The 17,500-nt window shown below is 54.0% G+C and overlaps 1 protein-coding gene across 17 annotated transcripts in view; it reads right to left on the bottom strand.

The window, feature by feature from the left end:
- Nucleotides 1–17,500, bottom strand: part of LOC139393327 (CUGBP Elav-like family member 2) — a 225,931-nt gene that overhangs the window by 38,926 nt on the left and 169,505 nt on the right. For 10 of the 17 annotated variants that reach the window (XM_071141897.1, XM_071141901.1, XM_071141902.1 and 7 more), the window contains 4 exons: nt 9,254–9,302; nt 7,313–7,447; nt 3,947–3,976; nt 1,981–2,060 (listed from right to left, as the gene is read on the bottom strand). In XM_071141897.1, the coding sequence (XP_070997998.1) occupies nt 1,981–2,060; nt 3,947–3,976; nt 7,313–7,447; nt 9,254–9,302 (294 nt within the window). The remainder of the gene's footprint in view (nt 1–1,980; nt 2,061–3,946; nt 3,977–7,312; nt 7,448–9,253; nt 9,303–17,500) is intronic. The other 7 variants (XM_071141906.1, XM_071141907.1, XM_071141912.1 and 4 more) reach the window with 1 other exon arrangement.

The following is a 17,500-nucleotide window of genomic DNA, read 5'->3' as shown; positions in this document are numbered from 1 at the left end:
GTCACAGCACATCAATATGGATGGCTACCATCATCCTCAGCCCTTTTCCTGTCAGGGTCACAGCACATCAATATGGATGGCTACCATCATCCTCAGCCCTTTTCCTGTCAGGGTCACAGCACATCAATATGGATGGCTACCATCATCCTCAGCCCTTTTCCTGTCAGGGTCACAGCACATCAATATGGATGGCTACCATCATCCTCAGCCCTTTTCCTGTCAGGGTCACAGCACATCAATATGGATGGCTACCATCATCCTCAGCCCTTTTCCTGTCAGGGTCACAGCACATCAATATGGATGGCTACCATCATCCTCAGCCCTTTTCCTGTCAGGGTCACAGCACATCAATATGGATGGCTACCATCATCCTTAGCCCTTTTCCTGTCAGGGTCACAGCACATCAATATGGATGGCTACCATCATCCTCAGCCCTTTTCCTGTCAGGGTCACAGCACATCAATATGGATGGCTACCATCATCCTCAGCCCTTTTCCTGTCAGGGTCACAGCACATCAATATGGATGGCTACCATCATCCTCAGCCCTTTTCCTGTCAGGGTCACAGCACATCAATATGGATGGCTACCATCATCCTCAGCCCTTTTCCTGTCAGGGTCACAGCACATCAATATGGATGGCTACCATCATCCTCAGCCCTTTTCCTGTCAGGGTCACAGCACATCAATATGGATGGCTACCATCATCCTCAGCCCTTTTCCTGTCAGGGTCACAGCACATCAATATGGATGGCTACCATCATCCTCAGCCCTTTTCCTGTCAGGGTCACAGCACATCAATATGGATGGCTACCATCATCCTCAGCCCTTTTCCTGTCAGGGTCACAGCACATCAATATGGATGGCTACCATCATCCTCAGCCCTTTTCCTGTCAGGGTCACAGCACATCAATATGGATGGCTACCATCATCCTCAGCCCTTTTCCTGTCAGGGTCACAGCACATCAATATGGATGGCTACCATCATCCTCAGCCCTTTTCCTGTCAGGGTCACAGCACATCAATATGGATGGCTACCATCATCCTCAGCCATAATGAGAGAGCCACTAAGGTGACTGTCAATCTCTGTCTTTAATACACTGTGTCATTACCAGATCGCTCGCTCGCACACACACACACACACGCCTGACCAAGGCCCTGTAATTCTCCTGCAATCACATCCCTGTCATCTCCTACTGTCAACAACCCTACAAACTGACAAGGACACCACAGCCCACACAGACACACTCCCAATGGCCATCGCCATGGCAATAGAGAGGTCATAGGGTCACTGATGGGGGTCCTGTCTAAATGTGGGCGTCTATAATGCTGCCTGTCTCATCTCTTCTCTTTCTGAGGAGTGTGACATCCTTAACAGAGCCAGTCAGGCTGATCAGTGTGATCTGGGGTCCTTGCTTATGTTACCTTGTCTGTTTTGACACTTTTTTCCCAATGCTTTTATGTTTTTCTTTTTCTGGGAAGAATGACTGCTGTTCTGAGTTTTGAAAGTGACTTTTCTTCTTTTTCCTACGTTGACATATTTGGCCAAAGGATGACGAGCATGTGACAGCATCCAACAGATTCTATCACACAGAGATGGAGAGATGGCGAGAGAGATGGAGAGATGGCGAGAGAGATGGAGAGATGGCGAGAGAGATGGAGAGAAGGCGAGAGAGAAAGAGATGGAGAGATGGCGAGAGAGAGAGAGATGGAGAGATGGCGAGAGAGATGGAGAGATGGCGAGAGAGATGGAGAGATGGCGAGAGAGAGATGGAGAAAGAGCGAGAGATGGAGAGAGCGAGAGATGGAGAGAGAGAGAGGTGGAGAGAGAAAGAGATGACAAAAGATAGAGAGAGAGATTGACAGACATATGGCGAGAGAGAGAGAGATGAACAGATTAAGGGAGAGAGAGAGAGATGGAGAGAGATGGAGAGAGAGAGACGGAGAGAGGAAATCGAAGAGAAAGGGCGAGGGTACAGTACCTCCATAGTCTGAGACTGGTGCATGGCTTTGATTGCATTCTGTGCCATAGCCCTTGTAGAAAAGGTGACAAACGCACATCCTGTAGGGAGGGAGGGGAGGGATGGAGAGATGGTGTGAGGGAGGGAGGGATGGAGAGATGGTGTGAGGGAGGGAGGGAGGGAGGGAGGGAGAGATGGTGTGAGGGAGAGATGGTGTGAGGGAGGGAGGAATGGAGAGATGGTGTGAGGGAGGGAGGGAGGGGAGGGATGGTGTGAGGGAGGGAGGGAGGGAGGGAAGGAGGGGAGAGATGGAGAGATGGTGTGAGGGAGGGAGGAATGGAGAGATGGTGTGAGGGAGGGAGGGAGGGAGGGAGAGATGGTGTAAGGGAGGGAGGGAGGGAGAGATGGTGTGAGGGAGGGAGGGATGGTGTGAGGGAGGGAGGGAGGGAGGGAGGGAGGGAGGGAGGGAGGGAGGGAGGGAGGGAGGGAGGGAGGGAGGGAGGGAGGGAGGGAGGGAGGGAGGGAGGGAGGGAGGGAGGGAGGGAGGGAGAGGGATGGATGGTGGGAGGGATGGTGGGAGGGATGGAGAGATGGAGAGATGGGAGGGAGGGAGGGATGGTGGGAGGGAGGAGGAGGGGAGGGATGGAGAGATGTGGGAGGGAGGGAGGAGGGGAGGGATGGAGAGATGTGGGAGGAAGGGAGGGAGGGAGGAGGGGAGGGATGGAGAGATGGTGGGAGGGGGGAGGAGGGGAGGGATGGAGAGATGTGGGAGGGAGGGAGGAGGGGAGGGATGGAGAGATGTGGGGGTGAGGGAGGAGGGGAGGGATGGAGAGATGGTGTGAGGGAGGGAGGGAGGGAGGGAGGGAGGGAGGGAGGGAGGGAGGGAGGGAGGGAGGGAGGGAGGGAGGATGGGATAATGGGATAGGGGGAGAGGAGAAGGAACGGGAGGAGGAAGAGGACAATGGGATAGGAAGAGAGGAGAAGGAACGGGAGGAGGAAGAGGACAATGGGATAGAGGGAGAGGAGAAGGAACGGGAGGAGGAAGAGGACAATGGGATAGAGGGAGAGGAGAAGGAACGGGAGGAGGAAGAGGACAATGGGATAGAGGGAGAGGAGAAGGAACGGGAGGAGGAAGAGGAGGAGACAAGAAAAACAAGACGAGACAAAAGGGTTGGACACGTTGTTGTTATAAACCCAAAACAGAGATTGTACAGAAAACTAAACAAGCAGACAACAGTGTTTTCAGGTTGCTAAGGAACAACAGCCAAAGAGCACAGCTAGCAACATGACGACCACACCCAGCCCCATCTACAATAGGACAACTCCAATCAGAATCAGTAAGAGTTTTTGATTGGCAGGTTGTCGTGCGCCAATGGGGATGGCTGTTGATGACTTGAGCATTGAGATGAGGTGGGGTGGTTGAAGCTCCCTCCCTCCCTCTTCATCTTCCCCAGCCTCTTTCTTTCTCTCTCTGCCCATCTCTCTCTCGCTCCTACACAGAAATAACTGGTTGTACTAGTATCCTCCCACTCTTCATCTTCCCCAGTCACTCTTCCTCCCACTCTTCTAGAGAATGTAAATCTGTCCAATTTGCATTAAAACGATTTGAACTCATTAGGCCTGCATTGTGTGTCTGATTGGATGCCCCCTCTTCCTCCTCTCCCTTCCTCTCTCTCTCTCCCCCCTCCTTCTCTCTTACTGTCCTATTCTGGGACATGAAGCCGACAAGAGAGAGAGGGGAGGGAGCCGGGGCGGGGCGGACGACTGTGACAAACCGTCTCTAGGGTTCTATGAAGAATGCATTCTGAAAAGACATCACAGAAAATCACACAAATTGAGCAAATCTTGGGGGAGGGAGGGAGAGTGCATGTGGCGGGCAGAATGATGCACATTCTTTGGGAACTCTTAACTATTTGGCGATTTGGAGTTTGATCGGTTCGTTCAAAATTGTTGGGTAATAGACTAGTATTAAATTAAATGGTATTACCCTTAACGTTGGCTTCCCGCTGGCTGAGGCCTGTTGGTTGGGGAGTGATCAGAGAGAGGCAGTGTCAATATACTGGAGGAGAGCTTCAACACCCCCACCCCCCAAGCTAACACGCTAACACACTAACACACACTGAGCCATGCTAGCAGTAGTAGCACAGCCGTCCCCAGACCCACTCCACACACACTTTGTAGCTAGCTGACTGCACAGGATACAGTTAGCTAGCTAGCAGACAGGTCATCTAGTCAGAACTGTGTGCATGGGGTGGGGGTGGACGGATGGAAAGAGAGACAGAAAGAGAAAGAATACGAGTGAGTGTGTGTGTGAGAGAGAGCGAGAGAGAGACAGAAAGAGAGAGTATACAAGTGAGTGAATTGGTGAGTGTGTGTGTGTGTGAGAGATAGAGAGAGAGAGAGAGAGAGAGAGAGAGAGAGAGAGAGAGACAGAGAGAGAGAGAGAGAGAGAGAAACAGAGAGGATAGAGGGGAGGAAGACGAGTAAGAAAGGGAATGAAGGAGAGAACAGATGAGTGTCTGTGATTCCTCCTCTACCTTTATGATTGTCTCGTCCTCTGTGACAGAACAGGGTTGAGGGTTAGGGATAGTCTAGACTATTCATTATGGGCCTGCCTAACAGCACCCATAAAACCTAACCAGGTCTGTGCTGTAGCAAGATGTGGCAGATGAAGTTGCCTTGGGGTTAAAGTGTGAGAAGACTGTCCAGGGTCTTGCTGATCTGGCATCAGTTGAGAAAGGCCAAGGTCGGTCATCTTTGAGCAAGTTAGAGAAACTAATGTGGGGTAATTCTAGATGGGCCAACATCTTTAAAATAGCTTGAAAAACCTCTTAGAGTACATGACCCAGTTGTTATGCTACAGAGAGAGTCCACCGGTTAAGGTGACCTGCTAGACTGGGTCTTTTTAATCTACTCTCAGGCCAGGCAGTTCCTGTGGACTCGCCATTGAAATACTGTTTACTGGCCGTTATACCATAGAACCAATGAGGCATTTTACAATAGAAGACAGACATTCTATCTTTCTTCCACCAAAATGCGTTCGTTAGTTTCCGAGCCTGTTCCTTCGTTCGATACCCAAAATAAACCCCTCTGTTGATCTGAACCATATTACGGTCAGTGATAAAAAATGTCCTGATAAAGGCTTCTCTTTCCATTCCAGTATGTTTTTCACCATCCAGCGAAGAAGATGGGATTTAGCCGCCTAGCCGACGCTATAAATATCTAGCGGGCCGCATTCTGTCATCAGCAGCGGGCTCCGATAGGAGAGGAGAAAGAGAACAGTCCTTTCATGAATGTAGGGTAGCTCCCCAGGCCCAGCCGTGGATCCACCAGTGGTGTGATCCATATTTTATTAATAGTGGGTGGCGGAACAGAACAGGCTTCTGATTGATACTGTGGTTTAATAGCAGCTCCGTGTTCGCGCAGAGCCAGGTGGGACAGGCAGACCCACTTGAAGGCCTATTTATCTGCAGCCTCACTCTGATTCATGTATTTACTGCTCTGGACCAGGCTGGACTAAACTGCTCTGACAGGCCTGTTAGGAAGCCTGGGGATTGTGGAGGTTATGTGCAGTAAAGGGGGACAGACTGAGGTTCTAATATTCATGAGGACAACAGACACGTGATTGAGAGGAGAGAGAGAGAGAGAGAGAGAGAGAGAGAGAGAGAGAGAGAGAGAGAGAGGAGAATGAAGGGACAGGAGGACAGAGAGAGAGGGGAGGATGAAGGGACAGGAGGACAGAGAGAGAGGGGAGGATGAAGGGACAGGAGGACAGAGAGAGAGGGGAGGATGAAGGGACAGGAGGACAGAGAGAGAGGGAGAGAGAGAGAGAGAGGGGAGGATGAAGGGACAGGAGGACAGAGAGAGAGAGAGAGAGAGTGGAGGACTGAGTGTGTGTGATAGTAGAGTATTAGAGACGGCTAGTGGCTAGAGGCACCTTGAGGAGAGAAGAAGAAACCTTCAGATAATGAGAGACGGTCAACAGTAACAGAAAGAACAACCGACACACACACAGAGAAACACACAGCAACCGACACATCCACAGAGAAACACACAGCAACCGACACATCCACAGAGAAACACACACAACAGACACATCCACAGAGAAACACACAGCAACCGACACATCCACAGAGAAACACACACAACTGACACATCCACAGAGAAACACACAACAACCGACAAATCCACAGAGAAACACACAGCAACCGACACACCCACAGAGAAACACACAGCAACCGACATATCCACAGAGAAACACACAACAACCGACACATCCACAGAGAAACACACAACAACAGACACATCCACAGAGAACCACACAACAACAGACACATCCACAGAGAAACACACATCAACTGACACGCCCACAGAGAAACACACAACAACCGACACATCCACAGAGAAACACACAACAACCGACACATCCACAGAGAAACACACAACAACAGACACATCCACAGAGAAACACACATCAACTGACACGCCCACAGAGAAACACACAACAACCGACACATCCACAGAGAAACACACAACAACCGACACATCCACAGAGAAACACACAACAACCGACACATCCACAGAGAACCACACAACAACAGACACATCCACAAAGAAACACACATCAACTGACACGCCCATAGAGAAACACACAACAACCGACACATCCACAGAGAAACACACAACAACCGACACATCCACAGAGAACCACACAACAACAGACACATCCACAAAGAAACACACATAAACTGACACACCCACAGAGAAACACACAACAACCGACACATCCACAGAGAAACACACAACAACCGACACATCCACAGAGAAACACACAACAACTGACACATCCACAGAGAACCACACAACAACAGACACATCCACAGAGAAACACACATCAACTGACACGCCCACAGAGAAACACACAACAACAGACACATCCACATAAACCTTTGTGACGATGACAGTGACAGCCAGGTGTGACGCCGAGCAGAACAGACAGTTTGGTTTGGCAGACCCCGCCCCATTTCCTCAGCACATAGAGACCACAGAGGGAGGGGGAGGGAGGAGAGGAGGCAGGGGGATTGGAGGGGGTGAAGGGGGGGTGGGGGCAGTGAAGAGGATATTGACTCAGGGGGACACTGCACTGCTGATTGCGTAGTAGGTCTATGGTTGGCCAAAAGCGAGGAAGAACATATTTTCTCCTTCTGCCTAGAGAACTGTCAGGGGAGGGATAAGGGGCTCAGAACTGAATAGGGGGTGGATATAATATATGGGAGGGGTGAAAAGGATGGTGGGTAAGGGAGGAGGGGGTCAGGGTGAGTGTGTATATGGACGGAGCCCAAGAAACACACACCTCTGCTGAGTCCGTCGGGCCCTCGCAGGATCCGGCACTCCTCGATCTGTCCGAACGCAGAGAACATGACTCGGATGTCGTTCTCATTGCACTTCTTTGACACCATGCCGATGAACAGCTTCCTGTCCTCCACCGCTGCAGGGGAAGAGAGGAAGTCATTCAAATGGGTGAGAAACAAAAAAAAAGGAGAAGAGAGAGAGAGAGTTTCAGCATTTCATCTGCAGACTGTGATCAACGTCTCATTACCACTTCAACACCAAGTCTCTGTGCGACTCTCTCTCTCGATTCGTTCCTCTCTCCCTCTATTCGTTTCTCTCTCTCCATCTCCTCCTCTCCCATCTCTCCGGGTTTCTTTTTGTCTGCCTGCCCCTCCTCCTCTTCCTCCTCCTCCTGTTTAATCCTTTTCTCTCTGACCCAATCGCTCCACTTAACTTGCAATACCTCGGCCTGTGTAACAGTGTTTGTGTGTGTGTGTGTGCGTGTGTGTGTGCGTGTGTGTGTGTGAGAGAGAGACAGGGACACTTACTGTTTCTTATCTCTGTGTGTGTATGACCGTGGGAAAGAGACAAGAGAGAGAAAGTGTGTGTACGTGTTGCTCACCGTTCAGAGTAATGCTAATTCAATTCATTTTTAATGAGGAAACTGTCAGCTCTTACCGGGAGGCGAAAGAGATAAGCGGTCTGTTGCACTCTGGGAAATCAATAGAGCACTTGTTTATTTTGCTGTTTGAATTGTTTGTGCGTTTAAAAAAACAACACTGGGACACGCAGGGAAGATAAGTGTTGTTTCAAAGGCTTCCAACTCGGCTGTGTACGTTCGCTCACTATCAGCACTGTAATGAATTAACAGAGAAGAGGAGACATCCTTAATGGTGACTAAACATCTGTTAGCCGACCCGAGTCCGAGTTAGTGACCTATCGGGAAGCAGAGAAACAGCGTTTTACTGATTCCAGATCAGATTTGAAGAAAGAAAGCGGAAAGTGAAGACGGGCTATCGATACAGCAGTGTGGCGAAGGCAAACACACGCGCGAGCACACACACACACACACCTCTTGGTTGACTAAAGCAACAAACCGCTTAACGACAATTCGTCATGGTTACAGCAACTCCAATAAAGGTCTATGGAACGTACTATCATTAGAAAGACGAATACATTTCATATGGCCGTACTTTACTATCTCCTATTACGGTGGATGATGACTGCAGCCACAGCCGGCTGGAGCTTTACTCAGCTCTCATCATCGTTACCGAGACGGATATATCTTACCAAGTCCTATTTCATAACCTCACAGAAGACGTCTGGAGCGGGAAAGCATTATTAAGGTCTCATCATGACTTATATGGATGGAGCTATAGGTTTCGAGTGCATTGTATTTCCTTAGCGGGTCGAGTCTAGAAGATGCGTCTACGAGCGTCTTTATTAAGCTTTAAGTGATGCCTGTGTGCTGTCAGTGGCTTTATGACACTCCTCTGTCTCTCTGGGTGGAGCTCAGCCAGTACTGTCCCGTCTGTCCCAATGTTATTACCCTCTATCCTTCTATAGTTTCAGTGGTCCAGCGGATGAGGAAAAGAGGCTATTAGTATTGGGACGTGGTCCCTGCCTGGCTTCTCTCAGATACAGTAAAGCTTTATGGCTGGATAAATGGGGTTGTAACCGCATCTGCAATAGAGCCATTTGTCTGTGTGTGTGTGTGTGTGTGTGTGTGAGAGAGTGAGTGAGAGAAAGACGCAGGGAGAAATGCTGGTTCACTGTGGGGCCAAAACAGTTGAACTCTCCCTGACCCCCCCTCCCCGAAAACTTTAATAATTCATACATCTCTCTTTCTCTCTCTGAAACAGGATCACTGAGCCACAGACACACACACACAGACACAGACACACACACAGACACACACACACACGACCACGTAATACTCCGCCCAGTGTGTGTGGTCACTCACCGTTTGATTTCTCACTGTCTGCAGGCTTCATCTGAATGGGATGGTGCATCTGGAAAAGACAGGACAAACACACCTTTACAATACTATACCGACACACACACACACACACACACACACACACACACACACACACACACACACACACACACACACACACACACACACACACACACACACACACACACACACACACACACACACACACACACACACACACACACACCCCTAGTGAGGATTGCACACACTTAGAGATCACATGCAATACATCAGACACTAAAGAGAATCTCTGAAGTTGCGTAGGAAACACACACACTGTGACAGACATCGTCCAGGTGTGTCCCTCGTACCCTTGTTGCAGGTTTAGAGAGGTTGAATGGAGGTGATTGATTGAGGAGTGTTTTTTTGTTGTTAGTGAGAACATGCAAACACATCACAGACAAGATGGCTGTCACACACCTCTCTCACTCCCTCCCCCCTCCCCCCAAGGGGCTTTATTGGCAAGGGAAGCATATGTTTACATTGCCAAAGCAAGTGAAAAATATACAGTAAGCATTACACTCACAAAAGTTCCAAAATAATAAAGACATTTCAAATGTCATATTATGTCAATATACAACCTCTCTTTCTCTCTCGCTCTCTCTCGCTCCTTTATGAAAGATGATGTGCTTGTTTGATCTGCAGAGAGACCAACGACAGTAATCCTCTAAATCTATCCCAGGATCAATCACACTGACTCTGTCTCTGCCTAACTCTCTCACACACACACACACACACACACACACACACACACACACACACACACACACACACACACACACACACACACACACACACACACACACACACACACAGCAGAGAGCCATCTTCTGGGCTCTCACCAGCTGCGGTATCTGTCTGTCTTCCGTCTGTACCTTGTCTTACCCATAATGCCCCGTGCTCAGCCTGAACAGTCACCGTCTGCCTGTCCATGTGTCCGTCTGCCTGTCCGTGTGTCCGTCTGCCTGTCCGTGTGTCCGTCTACCTGTCTGTGTGTCCGTCTACCTGTCCTTGTGTCCGTCTGCCTGTCCGTGTGTCCGTCTGCCTGTCCGTGTGTCCGTCTGCCTGTCCATGTGTCCGTCTACTTGTCCGTGTGTCCGTCTACCTGTCCGTGTGTCCGTCTGCCTGTCCGTGTGTCCGTCTGCCTGTCCGTGTGTCCGTCTGCCTGTCCGTGTGTCCGTCTACCTGTCCTTGTGTCCGTCTGCCTGTCCGTGTGTCCGTCTGCCTGTCCGTCTGCCTGTCCGTGTGTCCGTCTCCCTGTCCGTCTACCTGTCCTTGTGTCCGTCTGCCTGTCCGTGTGTCCGTCTGCCTGTCCGTGTGTCCGTCTACCTGTCCTTGTGTCCGTCTGCCTGTCCGTGTGTCCGTCTGCCTGTCCGTGTGTCCGTCTACCTGCCCGTGTGTCCGTCTACCTGCCCGTGTGTCCGTCTGCCTGTCCGTGCGTCCGTCTACCTGCCCGTGTGTCCGTCCTCGTGTCCGTCTACCTGTCCGTGTGTCCGTCTACCTGTCCGTGTGCCGGTCTACCTGCCCGTGTGTCTGTCCTCGTGTCCATGTGTCCGTCTACCTGTCCGTGTGTCCGTCTACCTGTCCGTGTGTCCGTCTACCTGTCCGTGTGTCCGTGTGTCCGTCATCGTGTCCGTCTGCCTGTCCGTGTGTCCGTGTGTCCGTCATCGTGTCCGTCTGCCTGTCCTCGTGTCCGTCTACCTGTCCTTGTGTCCGTCCTCGTGTCCGTGTGTCTGTCTACCTGTCCGAGTGTCCGTCTGCCTGTCCATGTGTCCGTCTACCTGTCTGTGTGTCCGTCTACCTGTCCGTGTCTGTCCTCGTGTCCGTCTACCTGTCCGTGTGTCCGTCCTTGTGTCCATGTGTCCGTCTACCTGTCTGTGTGTCCGTCTACCTGTCCATGTCTGTCCTCGTGTCCGTCTACCTGTCCGTGTGTCCGTCCTCGTATCCATGTGTCCGTCTACCTGTCCGTGTGTCCATCCTCGTGTCCGTCTGCCTGTCCGTGTGTCCGTCTGCCTGTCCGTGTGTCCGTCTGCCTGTCTGTGCGTTCGTCTACCTGTCCGTGTGTCCGTCTACCTGCCCGTGTGTCCGTCTACCTGTCCGTCTGCCTGTCCGTGTGTCCGTCTGCCTGTCCGTGTGTCCGTCTGCCTGTCTGTGCGTTCGTCTACCTGTCCGTGTGTCCGTCTACCTGCCCGTGTGTCCGTCTACCTGTCCGTCTGCCTGTCCGTGTGTCCGTCTGCCTGTCCGTGTGTCCGTCTACCTGCCCGTGTGTCTGTCTACCTACCCGTGTGTCCGTCTGCCTGTCCGTGTGTCCGTCTACCTGCCCGTGTGTCCGTCCTCGTGTCCGTCTACCTGCCCGTGTGTCCGTCTACCTGCCCGTGTGTCCGTCTACCTGCCCGTGTGTCCGTCTACCTGCCCGTGTGTCCGTCTACCTGCCTGTGTGTCCGTCTACCTGCCCGTGTGTCCGTCCTCGTGTCCGTCTACCTGCCCGTGTGTCCGTCCTCGTGTCCGTCTACCTGTCCGTGTGTCCGTCTACCTGTCCGTGTGCCCGTCTACCTGCCCGTGTGTCTGTCCTCGTGTCCATGTGTCCGTCTACCTGTCCGTGTGTCCGTCTACCTGTCTGTGTGTCCGTCATCGTGTCTGTCTGCCTGTCCGTGTGTCCGTCTACCTGTCCTCGTGTCCGTCTATCTGTCCGTGTGTCCATCTACCTGTCCGTGTCCGTCCTCGTGTCCGTGTGTCCGTCTACCTGTCCGTGTGTCCATCTGCCTGTCCGTGTGTCCGTCTGCCTGTCCGTGTGTCCGTCTGCCTGTCCATGTGTCCGTCTACTTGTCCGTGTGTCCGTCTACCTGTCCGTGTGTCCGTCTGCCTGTCCGTGTGTCCGTCTGCCTGTCCGTGTGTCCGTCTGCCTGTCCGTGTGTCCGTCTACCTGTCCTTGTGTCCGTCTGCCTGTCCGTGTGTCCGTCTGCCTGTCCGTCTGCCTGTCCGTGTGTCCGTCTCCCTGTCCGTCTACCTGTCCTTGTGTCCGTCTGCCTGTCCGTGTGTCCGTCTGCCTGTCCGTGTGTCCGTCTACCTGTCCTTGTGTCCGTCTGCCTGTCCGTGTGTCCGTCTGCCTGTCCGTCTGCCTGTCCGTGTGTCCGTCTACCTGCCCGTGTGTCCGTCTACCTGCCCGTGTGTCCGTCTGCCTGTCCGTGCGTCCGTCTACCTGCCCGTGTGTCCGTCCTCGTGTCCGTCTACCTGTCCGTGTGTCCGTCTACCTGTCCGTGTGCCGGTCTACCTGCCCGTGTGTCTGTCCTCGTGTCCATGTGTCCGTCTACCTGTCCGTGTGTCCGTCTACCTGTCCGTGTGTCCGTCTACCTGTCCGTGTGTCCGTGTGTCCGTCATCGTGTCCGTCTGCCTGTCCGTGTGTCCGTGTGTCCGTCATCGTGTCCGTCTGCCTGTCCTCGTGTCCGTCTACCTGTCCTTGTGTCCGTCCTCGTGTCCGTGTGTCTGTCTACCTGTCCGAGTGTCCGTCTGCCTGTCCATGTGTCCGTCTACCTGTCTGTGTGTCCGTCTACCTGTCCGTGTTTGTCCTCGTGTCCGTCTACCTGTCCGTGTGTCCGTCCTTGTGTCCATGTGTCCGTCTACCTGTCTGTGTGTCCGTCTACCTGTCCATGTCTGTCCTCGTGTCCGTCTACCTGTCCGTGTGTCCGTCCTCGTATCCATGTGTCCGTCTACCTGTCCGTGTGTCCATCCTCGTGTCCGTCTGCCTGTCCGTGTGTCCGTCTGCCTGTCCGTGTGTCCGTCTGCCTGTCTGTGCGTTCGTCTACCTGTCCGTGTGTCCGTCTACCTGCCCGTGTGTCCGTCTACCTGTCCGTCTGCCTGTCCGTGTGTCCGTCTGCCTGTCCGTGTGTCCGTCTGCCTGTCTGTGCGTTCGTCTACCTGTCCGTGTGTCCGTCTACCTGCCCGTGTGTCCGTCTACCTGTCCGTCTGCCTGTCCGTGTGTCCGTCTGCCTGTCCGTGTGTCCGTCTACCTGCCCGTGTGTCTGTCTACCTACCCGTGTGTCCGTCTGCCTGTCCGTGTGTCCGTCTACCTGCCCGTGTGTCCGTCCTCGTGTCCGTCTACCTGCCCGTGTGTCCGTCTACCTGCCCGTGTGTCCGTCTACCTGCCCGTGTGTCCGTCTACCTGCCCGTGTGTCCGTCTACCTGCCTGTGTGTCCGTCTACCTGCCCGTGTGTCCGTCCTCGTGTCCGTCTACCTGCCCGTGTGTCCGTCCTCGTGTCCGTCTACCTGTCCGTGTGTCCGTCTACCTGTCCGTGTGCCCGTCTACCTGCCCGTGTGTCTGTCCTCGTGTCCATGTGTCCGTCTACCTGTCCGTGTGTCCGTCTACCTGTCTGTGTGTCCGTCATCGTGTCTGTCTGCCTGTCCGTGTGTCCGTCTACCTGTCCTCGTGTCCGTCTATCTGTCCGTGTGTCCATCTACCTGTCCGTGTCCGTCCTCGTGTCCGTGTGTCCGTCTACCTGTCCGTGTGTCCATCTGCCTGTCCGTGTCCGTCCTCGTGTCCGTGTGTCCGTCTACCTGTCCGAGTGTCCGTCTACCTGTCCGTGTGTCCGTCTACCTGTCTGTGTGTCCGTCTACCTGTCCGTGTGTCTGTCCTCGTATCCATGTGTCCGTCCTCGTGTCCGTCTGCCTGTCTGTGTGTCCGTCTACCTGTCCTCATGTCCGTCTACCTGTCCGTGTGTCTGTCCTCGTGTCCGTGTGTCCGTCTACCTGTCCGTGTGTCCGTCCTCGTGTCCGTCTACCTGCCCGTGTGTCCGTCCTCGTGTCCGTCTACCTGTCCGTGTGTCCGTCTACCTGTCCGTGTGCCCGTCTACCTGCCCGTGTGTCTGTCCTCGTGTCCATGTGTCCGTCTACCTGTCCGTGTGTCCGTCTGCCTGTCCGTGTGTCCGTCTGCCTGTCCGTGTGTCCGTCTGCCTGTCCGTGTGTCCGTCTACCTGTCCTTGTGTCCGTCTGCCTGTCCGTGTGTCCGTCTGCCTGTCCGTCTGCCTGTCCGTGTGTCCGTCTCCCTGTCCGTCTACCTGTCCTTGTGTCCGTCTGCCTGTCCGTGTGTCCGTCTGCCTGTCCGTGTGTCCGTCTACCTGTCCTTGTGTCCGTCTGCCTGTCCGTGTGTCCGTCTGCCTGTCCGTCTGCCTGTCCGTGTGTCCGTCTACCTGCCCGTGTGTCCGTCTACCTGCCCGTGTGTCCGTCTGCCTGTCCGTGCGTCCGTCTACCTGCCCGTGTGTCCGTCCTCGTGTCCGTCTACCTGTCCGTGTGTCCGTCTACCTGTCCGTGTGCCGGTCTACCTGCCCGTGTGTCTGTCCTCGTGTCCATGTGTCCGTCTACCTGTCCGTGTGTCCGTCTACCTGTCCGTGTGTCCGTCTACCTGTCCGTGTGTCCGTGTGTCCGTCATCGTGTCCGTCTGCCTGTCCGTGTGTCCGTGTGTCCGTCATCGTGTCCGTCTGCCTGTCCTCGTGTCCGTCTACCTGTCCTTGTGTCCGTCCTCGTGTCCGTGTGTCTGTCTACCTGTCCGAGTGTCCGTCTGCCTGTCCATGTGTCCGTCTACCTGTCTGTGTGTCCGTCTACCTGTCCGTGTTTGTCCTCGTGTCCGTCTACCTGTCCGTGTGTCCGTCCTTGTGTCCATGTGTCCGTCTACCTGTCTGTGTGTCCGTCTACCTGTCCATGTCTGTCCTCGTGTCCGTCTACCTGTCCGTGTGTCCGTCCTCGTATCCATGTGTCCGTCTACCTGTCCGTGTGTCCATCCTCGTGTCCGTCTGCCTGTCCGTGTGTCCGTCTGCCTGTCCGTGTGTCCGTCTGCCTGTCTGTGCGTTCGTCTACCTGTCCGTGTGTCCGTCTACCTGCCCGTGTGTCCGTCTACCTGTCCGTCTGCCTGTCCGTGTGTCCGTCTGCCTGTCCGTGTGTCCGTCTGCCTGTCTGTGCGTTCGTCTACCTGTCCGTGTGTCCGTCTACCTGCCCGTGTGTCCGTCTACCTGTCCGTCTGCCTGTCCGTGTGTCCGTCTGCCTGTCCGTGTGTCCGTCTACCTGCCCGTGTGTCTGTCTACCTACCCGTGTGTCCGTCTGCCTGTCCGTGTGTCCGTCTACCTGCCCGTGTGTCCGTCCTCGTGTCCGTCTACCTGCCCGTGTGTCCGTCTACCTGCCCGTGTGTCCGTCTACCTGCCCGTGTGTCCGTCTACCTGCCCGTGTGTCCGTCTACCTGCCTGTGTGTCCGTCTACCTGCCCGTGTGTCCGTCCTCGTGTCCGTCTACCTGCCCGTGTGTCCGTCCTCGTGTCCGTCTACCTGTCCGTTTGTCCGTCTACCTGTCCGTGTGCCCGTCTACCTGCCCGTGTGTCTGTCCTCGTGTCCATGTGTCCGTCTACCTGTCCGTGTGTCCGTCTACCTGTCTGTGTGTCCGTCATCGTGTCTGTCTGCCTGTCCGTGTGTCCGTCTACCTGTCCTCGTGTCCGTCTATCTGTCCGTGTGTCCATCTACCTGTCCGTGTCCGTCCTCGTGTCCGTGTGTCCGTCTACCTGTCCGTGTGTCCATCTGCCTGTCCGTGTCCGTCCTCGTGTCCGTGTGTCCGTCTACCTGTCCGAGTGTCCGTCTACCTGTCCGTGTGTCCGTCTACCTGTCTGTGTGTCCGTCTACCTGTCCGTGTGTCTGTCCTCGTATCCATGTGTCCGTCCTCGTGTCCGTCTGCCTGTCTGTGTGTCCGTCTACCTGTCCTCATGTCCGTCTACCTGTCCGTGTGTCTGTCCTCGTGTCCGTGTGTCCGTCTACCTGTCCGTGTGTCCGTCCTCGTGTCCGTCTACCTGCCCGTGTGTCCGTCCTCGTGTCCGTCTACCTGTCCGTGTGTCCGTCTACCTGTCCGTGTGCCCGTCTACCTGCCCGTGTGTCTGTCCTCGTGTCCATGTGTCCGTCTACCTGTCCGTGTGTCCGTCTACCTGTCTGTGTGTCCGTCATCGTGTCTGTCTGCCTGTCCGTGTGTCCGTCTACCTGTCCTCGTGTCCGTCTATCTGTCCGTGTGTCCTTCTACCTGTCCGTGTCCGTCCTCGTGTCCGTGTGTCCGTCTACCTGTCCGTGTGTCCATCTGCCTGTCCGTGTCCGTCCTCGTGTCCGTGTGTCCGTCTACCTGTCCGAGTGTCCGTCTACCTGTCCGTGTGTCCGTCTACCTGTCTGTGTGTCCGTCTACCTGTCCGTGTGTCTGTCCTCGTATCCATGTGTCCGTCCTCGTGTCCGTCTGCCTGTCTGTGTGTCCGTCTACCTGTCCTCATGTCCGTCTACCTGTCCGTGTGTCTGTCCTCGTGTCCGTGTGTCCGTCTACCTGTCCGTGTGTCCGTCTACCTGTCCGTGTCTGTCCTCGTGTCCGTGTGTCCGTCTACCTGTCCGTGTGTCTGTCCTCGTGTCCATGTGTCCGTCTACCTGTCCGTGTGTCCGTCCACGTGTCCGTCTGCCTGTCCGTGTGTCCGTCTACCTGTCCGTGTGTCCGTCCTCGTGTCCGTCTGAGTGTCCGTCCATTCGTCTGTGTGTCTCTGACTGTGTCTGTCCGTTTGTGTGTCTCTGACTGTGTCTGTGACTGTCTGTCTCTGTGACTGTCTGTCTCTGTCACTGTCTCTGTGACTGTCTGCCTCTGTCTCTGTGACTGTCTGTCTGTCTCTGTCTGACTCTCTGTCTGACTCTCTGTCTGTCTCTGTCTGACTCTCTGTCTGTCTCTGTCTGACTCTCTGTCTCTGTCTCTGTCTCTCTGTCTGTCTGTCTGTCTGTCTGTCTGTCTGTCTGTCTGTGTGACTGTGCCTGTCTCTGTGACTGTGTCTGTCTCTGTGACTGTATCTGTGTCTGTGTCTGTCTGTTACGGTCTGTATGCCTGTGTCTATCTGTCTGTGTCTGTCTGTCGGTGTCTGCCGGTGTCTGTGTGTCTGTGTTTCTGGGTCGGTCTGTGTGTCTGTCTGTCTGTCGGTGTGTGTCTGTGTCTGTATGGCTGTGTCTATCTGTCTGTTACTGTCTGTATGGCTGTGTCTATCTGTCTGTTTGTCTGTCTGTGTCGGTGTCTGTCGGTGTCTGTCGGTTGGTGTATGTCTGTGTTTCTGTCTGTGTGTCTGTCGGTCTGTTTATCTGTCTGTTACCATCTGTATGGCTGTGTTTATCTGTCTGTATGTCTGTCACTGTCGGTGTATGTCGGTTGGTGTATGTCTGTCGGTGTCTGT

Source organism: Oncorhynchus clarkii, chromosome 33 (assembly GCF_045791955.1).
Source record: "Oncorhynchus clarkii lewisi isolate Uvic-CL-2024 chromosome 33, UVic_Ocla_1.0, whole genome shotgun sequence".
Taxonomy (NCBI): Eukaryota; Metazoa; Chordata; class Actinopteri; order Salmoniformes; family Salmonidae; genus Oncorhynchus; species Oncorhynchus clarkii.
This window is presented reverse-complemented; position numbering and strand designations above follow the sequence as displayed.